The following is a 15,396-nucleotide window of genomic DNA, read 5'->3' as shown; positions in this document are numbered from 1 at the left end:
ATTATATAATATTTTTAATTTAAAAATGATTAAAAATATATGTTTTTGGAAAATTTTGGTTAATAACAAATGTTTTTTTTTTATATTTTGTGAAAGTAAAAAAAAAATATTAATATTTATTTTTAACTGATATTTTCTCTTCCATTCAAATTCTCTCCCTATTCATTTCTCAATTTACAAATACTCCCTAACTATGCCTAATTGTAAGTTGCGTCTTTTTTCTTTTTCCATTTAATGAGGTGATATAATGCCCTTTCCATCCTCATTCCTTTCCCTAAGTTCCTCTCTAATTAGAGGGGTTAGGGATATGTTTGGAGTAATTGTAAATTAAATATGATATGTTTTGACACATCTTAATATTGAAAGTGAAATTTATTATAATTACATTATTATTTGTGAAAGTGAAATGTATATTCTTAATTTTGAATTCTTAACTATATAATTATATTTCAATTTAAAAATGTAAAAATAATTTAGAATGAAAAGTCTTCCTACAAATTAAATAATATTCTTAACATATATATTGTATTATTATTAGTGAAAATGAAGAAGATAATATATATATATATATATATATATATATATATTATTAAATGTTTTTTTAATAATAAAAAAAAAATTGATTTTGTTTTATTAAATACGGGTGACCGTACAACTTAAAATATAAGATTGAAAAAATGATAATATATATATATATATATATATATATATATATATATATATATATATTAATTTGATTAAAAATATAATAAAAGCTTTCAGTCTTTAAAATTTTAATAAATATTTTTTAATTCTAATTTAGTATATTAAATGTTAAAGTTGATGTCAAAACATTTGATAACTGGGCTATGGTGATCCATTCAAAAAAGACAATTGGGCTATGTTGAATTTTTGCAATACAAACAACCATAAAAACTAAAAATGTAGGAAAGATGTACAATATGACATTTGGAGATAATAATGAACAAATATCAGTTTATTAATCAGTTTAGACTACATCTTCACAACATGACATGGGTTTGGAAAATGAATAAAATATCAGTTCAAATAAATTTAGACCTATATTGTCATTTTCCTTCAAATTCCTTATCTAGATTTGAATTCAAGAGAAGATTGGATTAATTTATCAATTTCTCAGTCTGATATATAATATATATTGTTGAGTACCAATGAAAAAATATAAAAATTTAAAGAATACTGTCTTGAGTAGCAAAAATGAGAAAGGAAAAAAGGAAAGAAAAACACAGGTATATTGCGTTTTTTTTCCAATGACAGTGCCGAGAAGGCAACAAGCATTAATGGATCTATCCTCAACCCGAATGTAGGCTCGAGTGGTGCTGCTGGGACTGAGAGAGTTGAAGTTCTTTTGATAGAAATCTATAATTTAGAGCTGCTGTTGCTGCTGCAGAAACCACCTCTTCTCGGATTGATTGCTGCAATTCCATTTGCATGTCCATAAATGACTCCAACATCCTTTGCATCTCATTCAACTGCTTTTGAAGCATACCCATCTCAATCCTTAGATCATTTATCACCTCCCACTCCTGTGTTATATTCAAACCACACATTAGTTCTTTCAAAACTCTTATTATTTCTTTAAACTTCAAAAATACTCACAATTCTACCGCGTTGGCGCACCCTCAATCTTCTTGACCATGTGCTATCATCAATTAGTTCCTCCTCCTCCTCTTCTAGAGGCAACTCCATGAAACTCGAAGAAGTTCCATCAGATTCCCATTCATCAGAAGTTCCATCAGCAGCAGTTTGCAGCCTTTCTGCATATGATATAAGTATTCGGTCTAGACTATGCCTGAACTCACTGCTCAGAAGGTTAGACACTTGCCTCCTACAACAATTTCACACATAAAATATTTAAAACATTTCCTAACATCACGAGCTAGCTTGTTTGATGCAGGGTAATTTGGAAATAATCTGAAGAGAATATATAAATATAGAGAACATCAAACCTGTTTGAGAGTTCCTGAAGCTCTGCATTATTATACACAATATCATCATCATTGGGGAAATTTGTTGTTTCAGTTTCTATTACATCTTCTTCTTCTTCTGCAGCAGCAGCAGATGATGATCTTTCCGGTGAACTATCAAAATTCTCATCATCCTCCCACTGTTCTTCTTCTTCGGGTAATTCTTGTATGACTTGGGCGGATTGAATGTCATTATGAGACCATTCCTCATCCTCATTATTAGTAGTACTAGGGGTGGTAGGACTATCATAACCAACCATATTAGATGAGCTAGCCTCACCTTGTTCATGCAATGGGTAATCACTATGTTCGCCAACTTCTTTTATTATTACATTGCACGTATCTTCATATTTTCTATCAACGGATCCCACATTAGAATCCTCAATTATTTGCTGTACATGTAGTTCAACAGTAGCTTCTTGCATAGTGATAGCAATATCCGCAGAAGCAACAGAGATTTCGTCTATTATATCAACTTGACCATCACTAAATGTATTATTATTATTGCTGCAGATGGAAGGGGAATGGGATTGGCTACCCGCATCCAAATTGTCCAACCTGGAAAGAAATCCTTCTCTGTTCATGGAAATCAACTGATTATCAGTGGAATAAAAAGTATCAGCTGCCAACAAGACAATGGAGCTTGTTTGATGTTATATTTAAATAATCCAATTATTTCAAAGGGAACAAAAGGTTTCAAAAGTGGATTATTTGGATTACATGAACTAAATATCATTTGCATTAAATATTTTAAAATGTTATAAAAATAAAGGAAGGGTATTTAGCTGATGATTTAATTGATGATGAGATATTTTAGTTGATGATTACAAATAAAATGTTTAATTTTCAGTTCTACTTAAAATTTAGATTTTCCATTTGCTTTGTTCACTTCAACCTTTATTTTTCAGATACTTAACTCCTTCTAACACTTAAAATTCAACATTCAAAACTTAATTTTCAGTTCTATCAAACACACTCTTATTACCTTAAAACAACAATATGTCAGATTCTAGACATATTTCAGCAATTCTTAGGTTACTTTCATCATTTAAATTCCAGTTCAAATTTAGGGGACATACAAAAAGAAGCAAGCAAATCAAAGAAAAGAAAAAACAAGTTAAATCATATAAGAGTTAACCAGGCTTAGTACCTTAAACCAGACACTGGAAGTTTTTTCCTTAATAATCCCAGTTCACTTGCCGCTGAAGAAGAGGGTTCCTTATCTTGTACCAATCTTCCACTTTGCAAGAATCTTCCTCTTAAGAGTGACTGCAAATGTTTCACCAAACTTCAGGAAACAGATATGTTTTAAACTAAAAATGACTTCAACTTCCAAGAATATCATATTATCATGAACTTTTCAAAAATGACTTGCCAATAACTTACCTGAATGCGGTTTCTGTGAGCAAAACAAGTTACAGGTTGACGTTGTGATAATTCCTCTAGCTCTCTTTTCCTTTCCTTCTCGGCCATTGCCAAAAGTTCAACAAGAGTCTGTCTTCCGTAGATCTTACGTATCCTCCTCCTTCCACTAACTTCACAATCATTTGAAACAGATCCATCTTGTAGTTGGTTGATTTGAACAACATTTTGATTGTTTTGTTTCTCTCTACTTCCACTGCCTCTATGCTGGCCATTCATTTTTACCCATTTCCTTACAATCCTCACTCTTTCAAACTCATTTTCACTACTCACATGAGAATTTTTGGACACAGGACCCCTGATTACACCATTCTTCGTATGCCAGTCCTGAAAGATCTGACGTACCCTCTCTCGATCAACCTCATCGATATCATCGGTCAGTTCTGAACTACAACTGTTCCTGTCGTCTTGATCACACAGTGTTGGCCTTTGGCCATCACATACTCCACAGTCTTGAACAATAACACTGTAATCAGATAAGCTGTCTTCACTATCTTGTCTATCAATTGAAATTGTACTCGCTGTATCTACATTAGAGACATCACTCTTATCGTTATGTCGTCTAAACCTATCTCTGGTGTGGGAATGACTCACTACATGTTCACGCTCCATTTCTCTCCACATCTTCATAACCGTAGATGCCTTGTAACCAGTCCTATCATGGTTAATCCAGGGACCTGAAGGCAAATTCTGAGACTCACCGTGGATAGAATTGAATCCACACATATTTTGAAAACCAGCTATAGCCATTATTTGGATATAATTTCAAGTTTCAAGTTAACCTAATTAATCATCAAAGATGAAACCTCTCTTGAGATCCGCAGAATGACCTGCAATCAATAAAGAACAGCAAAAATACATTCAGAGAAATAGAAATGAACAGAGTTGCTGAACCAAATCTTATGTATTAATGTATAGAACATGTACAAGAGAATCCAAAGATAACTGATCTGAATTAGATTGGAATAAACGACTTAACTATTAACAACAGCTAAGCAAGGTATATATTCTAGTTCGCATTGGAATTGGAGAAATTCGATATACGAATTCACAAAGAAAATCAGATTGCAGCAGGTAAGAAGATACAAAGGTAATTGAATACAAGAAACTAAATCAGAATAGCATGTTGGAGTACTATTATCAGTTGACAAAACAGAGTATAATGAGATCTTGATCTGCCGGCAAGAGATTGAGAAATACCTTAGAGAACTAACTCTCTCTTTCTTGTTCACCTTAGTTCAGAAGAATCAAAACAGCAACGTATATAGAGAAGGATGAAGAAGAAGATAGAAAGATGGAGGGAGAGAGAAAATGCAGCGTGAATTGGAAGAAGAAGAAGAGAAGAAGAAACGGCGACTTGAAAGAATAATGCCAAAAAGACCACGACACGACCGGTCCGGTTTATATGCTCATGTTTCTCTCTTTCTCTCTCTAATGTTTATATCTCAAGTTAGGCGCGCGGCAATGACACGTAGCAATTTTTTATTTTTTTATTTTACCCTTTTTGGACCAAAAAATAAATAAAGTGTGAGATATTTTATCGATTATTTTATAACCATCTTAATCACAACGGTAACATTGCACGCAATATCAATCTAAGTTAACATGATTATTATTATTATTATTTTAAATTAAAGTTGATTTTTTAAAATAAATTAAATATTTTAAATTCAATTATTATGTTAAATTTATAATTGTTTTCTGCATGGATTGCTATGCCATTATATATGACTCATGAGGTTTATTTTTAATAATAATTTCTTCTCTGAAAATTCAAATAGGAAGGACTAGGAAAGCTGTTTTCAACAGTAATTTATTATATTAATAAATTTGAATTTAAAATCATAGCTAATTCCTTCAATTTATGTTTTTAGTATTATTTTATATTTACAATGATTCTTTTCATGATTGTTACATTGTTAGGTAATATATTGTTGCCTTCTAGTAATGTATATTTTTGTATATACACTTATGTTCCTCAAATTAGGGATGAATGTTAATAAAGTTTTCTGACCAGTCAAACTTTTTTTTTTATTATATATTTTTATTGTAAAAATACAATAGGTTAGGTTAGGTTAGGATTGGATTAGAAAGATGTGATAGCAGTAATTTGTATTTCTATTAGTAGGGCCGGGATTGTTTCATCTTTATTTATTTATTGATTTTGAAAAATAAAATGAATTATTTAAAAATAATTTGTTTAATTATGAAATTAATTAAATAGTTTATATGGAGTCAATGGTAGTTATTACATGATTGTAGATTTGAGTCTTCATGATTTAAAAAATCTACCATAAATTCTTATTATAGTAGATGAGTTTGTATAATTATAGTCACTTTTTAGATATTTGTATATTTTTATTGACTTTTTAGTTTTTGCAAATTGTGTCTATTATTTTTTTGTTTACAAATCATTTATTTAGAATGAATAATTAAGAGCCACTCTTAAAAAAAAGTCTAACTAGTCATAAGAATACTGTTTTATATTTTTTATTTTGTAATATGTAATTAAAAAATGACCATTATTGATCCTATTTAAAAAAAAAAACTAATATTTTACAGATTTTATTGAAAAAACTTTATAGTTAAATTAGGAATGATATCTTAATCTTTTTCTGGATTATAATTTGATATCCTCATTATTAAATTACTTTATAGAACATTTTGAAATATTTTTTTAGATTAATGTAATTTATTCCAAACATAACATTAATTATTTTTAGTCAAAATGAGCCTGAAAAGATTTGATACCATAACAGTCCATTAGAGAATGAATTAAATTTGGTAAATAATTAGTGGTTGAAATAATAATGGATGGTGGAAATTAAAATGCATTATATAGATAATGTTAGGAAGGAGGGTATACAAGTCTTTTTCTTTTGAATTAATTTGGACCAATAGGCATTAACATCACACACCTAAAATATCAATTAACTTAGAAAAGAATCCAATTAGTAAAAAGACTAAAAAACATTTTTGAAAAGAGAATTATTACATACAAACCCATATGTTTAATTTAATTTGCTTGACAATACCCATCACATGGCCCTTCACACCACACCTCACATGAAAGATGAACATCTCATTGATTGCATGTGGACATAACATTTATGCCAATCACGTTTATATATATCTCATCAATTAATCCTTACTATTATTGCATTTTTTTTATAAATGTTTGTAAATTGAAAAACAACGAGAATCTTTATAACATTATTAAATAATAAATAAAATAATACATCATTCATTAATTAGTGACCTTCAAACCACCCCACATTAAAAATAAAATTAAAAAACAAACATTTGAAGAATCAAATGATCAAACCAACTTGAGCAAATTCGTAAATTCACAAAACAAACAATTGGAAAGGAAAATAATTTCTTTTTGTACCATGTTGACGCCACCAAATCATCACAAGTCCACGTCACATGATGTTCTCTCGAATTTCTCTGCCTTAGAAAAGTTGATCACCACGGGAGAACACGTAATCTTCAATGTCCGATGTCTTGACTTCCAAATTCCGACCTTAAGCCTTATCCTAGCCCTAATTTTGACATCAAGTTCGACCTCTCCCGATGTCCTCTCGAGCTTCAAATCTTGGGCCACATTGCTATAAAGCCCAACTTGTTGGGCCACAAAGCCCAAACCAAGACGAGTTACATTCCTATGAGGTTGGTAAAATGGGCTTAAAGTAGTAGAAGCCAAAATCTCATCATCATAATAGACAGAGGCATCTATCTTATCATAGTAAATGGAGACTTTGGAATTGGGATTATAAGCCCTCAAATGAAAGCTAATGGAAGCATTGAGATGATTGTCATTAGTCAAGTTGTAGCCCTTGATTAATGCATCCTCTACCGAATAGACGAGCTTCTTGGGCTTGACGGCTAGCCACACGATGAGCACGGTCAAGCCCGCGACCACAATTAATGAGAGAAGGATGAGGGCAATGCAACGGACCAAGCCAGACGGCCTGGAAGGTGGACCGGTGGCGACTTGACCGGCCATTATATAGGGATTACTTAATTAATCAAATGGACCACAGCTTATAATTGTGAGGAATAAATTGAAGTGATCAGATAAGTTGGTTTTATATAAGAGAAAAAGCTAAGATGGAGTTGGAGAATGTTTTTTTTTTCTAGCTGTATAATTCTTTTCTTTATCTTCCCCCATTGGCTGCTTTAATTTCATGTCTTGCTTGGAGCTAAAGCTATATGAGGAATCTTAGATTCCATTTGCATTGTCCCTTCAAAAAATATAATAGTTGGAATCAATATTATAGTATAGAAATAATATGTGGGGTAGAGATGAATAATTAGTTTTTAATATATATATATATATACATATATTTATATTTATATATATATATATATAATTTATATTTATATGCTTTGCTTGAGGAAAGAGACAAGGATCGAGAAATGGAGGATGGAACTCCATGCACGGCCATGGCCGTATTAATATATTTGTTGATGTTGATTCTTTCTTTGCCTCGAAGATGTTCCAAAGACTATTTATTGATTATTTTTTGTTTTTCTTAAATAAATTTAATTAGTCTGAATAGATAAAGATATATTTAAAATGAAAACTCAACAATTAAGAGCAAATAATTTTATTTTAAAAAGTGTCATATAATTATTAGCATAAATTCAAAAGATTAAGAGATGTCCAAGTTAATTAGCCAAATTGCAAAATATCCGAATGGTTAAATTGCGGTTCTTTATTGGTGCCAATTGAGATTTCAGAATTTTTCGGTTAAATCTCACAATCTAGGGCTCATAATTATTATAATTATACAAAAACGAGATTTTATCTTAACAATATTATAACATAGTTTAAAGCTTCCAATTTTTTATACATAAATATATTTTGCAATTAGTGAATTATCAACTTGACACTTTTTATTTGGAGTTAATTGAGATTTTGGACAGCTTATTTTTAAATTTCACAATTTAAAACTCTTTATTGTTAAAGTGATACAACTTAACGGTTTCAAACTCCGTTAATTTATTATCTATCTAACATTTATAAATAAATAAATAAAAGATCAATATTACTAATTTAACTACCGAATTTTAGCAAAGTAGGAGTTTTGACTATCGATTCTTTAAAATTTAGTAGTTAAATGAGTGACATTCATATTTTATTTATTTATAAATTTATATATGCCACATAAATAATAAATTAACGGTGATTAAAACTGTTAAGACAAAATATTGTTTTGTATATTTTAAACAATAAAGAGCTCTAAATTATTATGAAATTTGAAAAAAGATATCCAAAATCTCTATTATCTCCCAATAAAAAACCCAAATTTAATAATTCAACAATTGCAAAATATAAATAAAAAAGATTGGAAGCTTCAAACTGAAACAAACTATTATAATAATAATAATATTATTATTATTATTATCACGTTATTTTGGTTCTTATGAGAACCTTGACCTCACGGATTAGCATTTATCTTTGATGTCCGGGACGCTAGAGATTCATCTACTTGTAATTGATGCAACTCTTATGATGTTATTTGATTGAATTTGCTTCATATTAGTGTAATCCGCAGCAGTTAAAACTTGTATCAAACACTTTAAATAACTTGTTTTGTAATTTAATATTTGGGTTTTTATTCATTATTTTTGCCACCCTTTAGAGTAACAAAAAAAAAAAGTGTAACATAAAGTCTCAAGAAATAAAAATGTTGAGTCCATCCACTTAACAAAAAAAATACAACAATTATATGAAAAAAGGAAAAATACCACCATGACAGAAAAACAAAAAATAAAGAGTTCTAGCATAAAATGAGAAATGAACTCTCGTTGAAACAAAACTCAGCTATATAAAGAAAGTTATGATATTGTTTATTATTATAAGTTAAGAGGAATGAGAGAGGGAGAGAATTTGGTGAGTGAATGACTTGGCATCACCTTCATTGGTTTAAAAATGTAAAAATGGGAGGAAAGAGAGAAATTATTTGATTTTTTCAACGAATAAGATTATGCCAAGTCATTCTCTCACCAAATTCTCTCACCTTAATCATTTATTAATATATCAAAACAAATAAAACTCAAAATAAACTTTTGTAAGGTATGTTTAAATGAGTGGAATTAGAATTAAATTGATATTAAAATTTTAATTTTAATTCAGACATTAAATTATTTAATTTTTATGTTTGAAAAAATTATAAAATTATAATAAAATTTAAATATTTGAAAAAAAAGAATTTTTTTTAATATATATTATCTATATTATTAAAATATTAGTTTGACACAATTATTTAAGATAATTAATGTGCCAAAAAAATTCTCAAGGATTTATTCTTATTAAAAAAAATAGTTAATTTACTAAATTAAAAAAAACAAAAGACTTCTTAAAATCAATAAACAAAATACTTTTCAGTTCAAATTTTAACTTCTTAAATTACTATATATTGGTTCAAATTTAATCTTATTAAATTTAAAAAATATTGATTCCACGTCGACTTAATATTATAAACAAAAAGAAAATCTCGTTTGAACATGTTAATTTTGTTGTAAAAAATAAAATATTTTGTTTAAAAAACATAAAAAAAAATATTTGAAGTTACAATTTTGAATTAAAAATATGGAATTTAGAATTATAAAATTACATTGGTTACATTCTAATTTTTAATCTTGAATGATCTTCTAAACATAATAATTGATATTAAATCCGATTTCAATTCTATGATTACCAATCAACTTTTAATAATATCCAATATATTTGAAAAAAATTACGATATTCCGACAACCTAACAATAAAAAGCATACTTGTATGTCTTTTGTTCAATATATATATATATATATATATATGTGTGTAAGACCTTCATTTTGGGCACCTCAATTATAGTAAAAAGTAAAAATAGTTTTTATGTATTAATAGTCATTATTACCATGGGTCAAATTAATTGATTTTTTTCAATTTTATTATTTATTTTATTAACTTAAAACTAAATAAATAAATATTTTATACGTAATAATGCGAATAAAACTTATATACCGATGTCGTGTCGGATATAATTCAGTTAAATTAGTACAAATAGAAGATTAAGGTTAACCTAAAATTCAAATTATTATTTTTTATTAAGAGAATTAGCACAACACTGCATTTATGTTTTCTCGCTTCAATACAAAATACTTGTACAAAATCGAACAATGACTTTTTTTTTTTGTCAATCTTTTTATTTCACTTAATTCATTAAACAAAATAATAAAATACTTTATATTTTAAATTATTATTTTATTTTATTTATATATATTAATAACTTGTAAGTATTTTTATAAAAAATAATCTACACCTTCTCAAAATTATCCATCATCGTTATGTTTTTTTCCGTTTAAGACAGTCTCTCATTCAACGGCACAAGTAAACCCAAAATGAGTTTGAAAACTCCAATCCATCGTTAAACTCATACGCATTCTCTCTCATAAAAACGCATATATGCGTTTCCACCGTAAATTTACAGAAATGTTATTTTTTATACATTTTTGAGTAATTGATGTATTTTAATATTTACAAACTGAGTTTAATTTTATTTTTTATATATATTAATTTGGTTTATATAGTTTATTTTACTTTTTATATAAGTTTTTAATATATTAATTTTGTTTTTTTTTATATATTTATATATTTAATTTATATATATTTAATTTTTTTTTATAATTTTATTTAATTAAATAAAAAAATATTGGAGATTTAATTTGTAAAATTTATAAATATATAAATAGTATTGTAAATGTTAAAAAAATTGATAAAAAAAATTATTCAAAAATTATTCTTTTAAATTTAAAAATATATTTTTAGATTAGAGATGAATTATTGTTTGATATGACATAATTTAAGTTATATAAATAACTCTATCCCAAATAACTCTTAATAACAATATAATTTAATTAGTACTTGTGTAAAAATAAAAATAATAAATAATGGTGGGAATAAAAATATTACCTACTAGATAGACTAAGAAATTAACCTAGATGTGGAGAAACAAAGTGTTGTGAGGCAAAAGGGAATTTCTATTATATTCTGTATTAGTGAGAGGAAAATAAGAGAGAAAGAGAGAGTGCATATGTGGAGCAGTAGTGATGGTGGTCGCCGCATATGCCATAGAAGATGCGGTTCCTAACCTAAAAATTAAACCTTTAAAATTGGTACTATCTAGAGCTAGCCCAGATCAGATCACAGTGAATACTGTCTTTTCTATTCATATATAAATTCGCTTTCCAACAAAGAAGAAGAAGAAGATCAATCGAAGGTGCAACCCTAGCTAGCTAGCTATTATTAGCTATGGTTGGATTTGGATGGGTCGGAGTGCTTGATGCAGATGATGAGTTAGTCTTAACATGTTACCAAGCAGGAATTATTAAATAGTAATTAAGTAAGTTGGTTTCTATTTTATCAGCAGGGCAACTTCAGTATCCTTTGGCAATTTCATTTCAAGTTAATTAATTGTTCTCTTTTAGATCAGATCAGATCAGATCAGATCAATCCTTTACTTTTACATCATTTTTTTTTTTGTCTTAATTTCATTTCCATGGAAGACCTAGCTACTTATTTCTGCACTTAATTTTATAGTTTTGTTTCTTCCTTAATTTATCATCATCTTGAATAAGAGACCATATTTTCCAATATATTAAGTTGAAATGATTTTGGTGATAACTTCTAAAGAAAAGTCAAGAGTCATATATATGTCAACTCATGAGTTTCTAAAACAAAACCCATGAAAATTGCTCCTGCTCCGGTCCAAGCCCACACAATCCCAAATACATTACATTCATATAAAAACATTTATTATTCATTTTTTAAAGGAATTATATTTTCTAATAGTCCCACTAATCTTGTTAAAACATTCAAAACTAAAGTTAAAGTTAATAGGATTATGGTATCAAATTAATTAATAAAAAAATAAGCCTTCATAAAAAGGCTTTCAAACCCATAGTAATATTCTAAAAAATGTTACTTAGGCAACTTGGTGCATTTTTAAGAAAACCATTTCATTAATGCATTAAAAATAAAATTTGAGGGGAAACCTAAGAAAATAAATAGAAAAATTATGGATAAACGTGGATTTTGCTCTTCTTTTGAAAAGTAAATAATTAAAAAATGAATTAAATAAAAAAAATATTAATGGATCGTATCACATTTTTATCTTTATCGTAATTGTTTGTTTTGATGTGCGAGTCCCTGCCCAATATAAAAATATATTATTAAATTGTCAAAGAAAAAAAACATACAAAAACGTGAACAATCATCATAGAAATATACCTATATAGTCTAAATTGGTCATGGTACCTCAATGTTCAAACCCAGTATTCTTTTTAAATGTCTAGGTTGTATAATTTATCCATATATAAAACTATGAGTGGCACTCAAAATTGTCCGAGATGCTTTCCCCTCTCCAACTCTACCCACAAACCCAAAATGCATTTGTTTCTCTTTCACGGGATTCTCACATTTTCAATTATTTTTTCCTAATTTATAAATTAAGAAGGATAAAGAAGAAAATTGAAAAAATGATATTTAATTACATCACTACTTGAAAAAATAATAAATCACAAGAATAAATAGAAAATTTGTTACTTTTTCAGCGAATCAGTTTGCGAAAACGTCATTTCTTCTTAAATTCACTCCACAATCATTATATTTATATATTTAATTTTATATTTTTATCATATAATTATTATTAATATTTTTTTAAATATCATAAATTTTTAATAATGACAGTTAGAAAAATAATTTTATTAAAAAAAACAGTTACAAATTAAGTGTTTATTTAATTATGTTTAATTTTTTTAATGTATATAATTTATAATAATTTTTTTCTAATTAATTTGTAATAAATATTGGAATTTTAATTTATAAAATTGATAAATAATATTAAAAATTTAGTGTGAAAAAAAAATTAAAAAAATTATTCTTTTAAGTTTGATAATTAATTTTTGGGTCAAAGTAGGATGAAAATGATGTACTACGACTTTTTTGAGTTTGAGAATTAAATTTGGAGTGAATGATCATTTAAAACACAATGATACTTAATTTTTAAAGTGTCTAAATTGTCGGGTCGAGAGCTGTGGTTAATTTGGATATATACGTGAGAATAAATATATATTTGGGTCGGATTGTGTGTTGACCCGCCCATAAATTTAAAACAGTTAAAAATAAAATAAAAAATGCTATGTGTATGTTTCGAACTTGCAATCTAACAAAACAATTATAACCCTTTAACCAACTAGACTAAAAAACTTTATATTTTAAATTCTACACCAAATTTGATGAACGCGAGACGTTTTAACTATATAAGTTTAACTTTTTAACTAACTAATCTATATATATATTTAATGATGCTTAATTTTCAAAATGTCCGGATTGTCGGGTCGAGAGTTGTGGTTAATTTGAATATATATGTGAGAGTAAATGAATATTTGGGTCGGATAGTGGGTTGACCCGTTCATAAATTTAAAACGGTTAAAAATAAAATTAAAAATGATATAGGTATGTTTCGAGAGTAAATTAAAAATGCTATCACATTTAAACCGTAATTTTTTTCGATTTTTATATTATTACTTGTGCAAATTCACGGACTAAATTCTAGTAGTGTAATAAAAAGCCTTCATTAGTTTCAATAATAATATGTGTGATGAAGTATAATTATAAATTTATTCAAATATCTAACAGAGTAGATGTGAATGGAAAATCTGAATAATTCCATCAATTAAACATGTGCAAATAATATGTTCTATTACAAGTCTAACCATAGGATAAAGCACATGATCACTCTCACATTTCTGAATTGTTTATTTTTTTATATAATAAATAGATCTCATAGTTCAAACTTGGGGTCTGATATTAATAAATTAATAATTGAACTTTATAACTGATTTAGTTCAACAATCATAATTTTTATGTTACAATAATGTTTATTTATAATTGTACTTAAAATATACATAAATATACTAATAAAATTAATATGATAATTAATGATTACGAAGTGAATAGCTTAAACAAGTAATGATAAGGGGAAAACAATAATTTGACTGTTTATTGGGATTGACTTAAATAATATATTGTTATTGTTTTTCTCTCTTTTTTCATTTGATTAATTGTTTCTCAATATTTTATTTTTTATCAACTAATTTTAAATATATATTTTAATTTAATTAAATAATTTATGCATTTTAAAAATAAACAATAATAGAAAAGTGAATAAATTAAATTAATAATTTATATATATATATTATATTTGATAAATATATATATATATTAAATTATAAATTTGAAAATTTATAAAATAATACAAAATTAATATTATATTATTTGATTATGTGAGTGAATATTTAAGTGATACATTTTTTTAACTATATTTAATTGATATTGATTTTTTTAAATTATATATATAATTTATTATTGACATAATTTAAGTAAATTAATTAGTAAATTTCATTTAAATATAATACAACTAATCTGACTATTTTATTTGATTTTATAATAAGTTGAAGAATAAGTTAATAGGGAACTAAGAGAGAAATGATTATTATTTTTTATATTTAATTATATATATATATATATATATCATTTGTAAAATTATAAAAATGTTTTATATATATAACAAACTTAATATATATATAATATAATTAAGAATATATATATATATATATATATATTTAAGTATATTAAATATATATCATTTTAAAATGTTATATATAATTAAAACATTAAGATATTTTAACAAATAAAAAAATGACAAAGAAAATAATTGATTAATTTTATTTTTAATTAAAATAACATATAAATTAAAAACAAAAAATTGAAAAAAGAGAATAGTTAACTTTTAGGATAACAAATAAAATAAAAAATTGAAAATAGATAATTTATACAAAACAATTATATAGTGATATGTATAGTGACAACTCATTTGATGCACCGTATAAATAATTAGAAGTCACTATTTAAAATATTGTCTATAAAATATTGTCT

The 15,396-nt window shown here is 26.5% G+C and overlaps 2 protein-coding genes across 2 annotated transcripts; both read right to left on the bottom strand.

The window, feature by feature from the left end:
- Positions 1 to 925: 925 nt before the first annotated feature.
- On the bottom strand, positions 926 to 4,765 carry LOC124927315. The gene is made up of 6 exons (XM_047467711.1): positions 4,608 to 4,765; positions 3,372 to 4,237; positions 3,136 to 3,254; positions 1,968 to 2,561; positions 1,618 to 1,846; positions 926 to 1,544 (listed from the first exon to the last, which is right to left on the bottom strand). The coding sequence occupies exons 2-6, from the start codon at positions 4,155 to 4,157 to the stop codon at positions 1,311 to 1,313; spliced, it is 1,962 nt and encodes a 653-aa protein (XP_047323667.1). The 5' UTR covers positions 4,158 to 4,237; positions 4,608 to 4,765; the 3' UTR covers positions 926 to 1,310.
- A 1,838-nt stretch (positions 4,766 to 6,603) lies between these two features.
- LOC124926815 (uncharacterized protein At1g08160-like) lies at positions 6,604 to 7,498 on the bottom strand. The gene has a single exon (XM_047467122.1). It carries the CDS (start codon positions 7,414 to 7,416, stop codon positions 6,820 to 6,822), a length of 597 nt encoding a protein of 198 aa, XP_047323078.1. The 5' UTR covers positions 7,417 to 7,498; the 3' UTR covers positions 6,604 to 6,819.
- Between the last annotated feature and the right edge of the window lie 7,898 nt (positions 7,499 to 15,396).

The sequence above is a fragment of the Impatiens glandulifera genome, chromosome 2 (genome assembly GCF_907164915.1).
Source record: "Impatiens glandulifera chromosome 2, dImpGla2.1, whole genome shotgun sequence".
In the NCBI taxonomy this organism is placed as follows: domain Eukaryota; kingdom Viridiplantae; phylum Streptophyta; class Magnoliopsida; order Ericales; family Balsaminaceae; genus Impatiens; species Impatiens glandulifera.
The sequence above is the reverse complement of the archived record's forward strand: the minus strand, read 5'-3'. Positions and strand labels throughout refer to the sequence as shown.

What these genes read in the sequence shown, in the direction of transcription:
- LOC124927315 (XM_047467711.1), bottom strand. Translation starts at nt 4,157, where the DNA reads ATGGCTATAGCTGGTTTTCAAAATATGTGTGGATTCAATTCTATCCAC. An exon ending in CTCACAGAAACCGCATTCAG is followed by an intron (nt 3,255 to 3,371) that starts GTAAGTTATTGG and finishes AAACATTTGCAG; the next exon opens with TCACTCTTAAGAGGAAGATT. An exon ending in CTTCCAGTGTCTGGTTTAAG is followed by an intron (nt 2,562 to 3,135) that starts GTACTAAGCCTG and finishes TTCCATGAACAG; the next exon opens with AGAAGGATTTCTTTCCAGGT.
- LOC124926815 (XM_047467122.1), bottom strand. Translation starts at nt 7,416, where the DNA reads ATGGCCGGTCAAGTCGCCACCGGTCCACCTTCCAGGCCGTCTGGCTTG.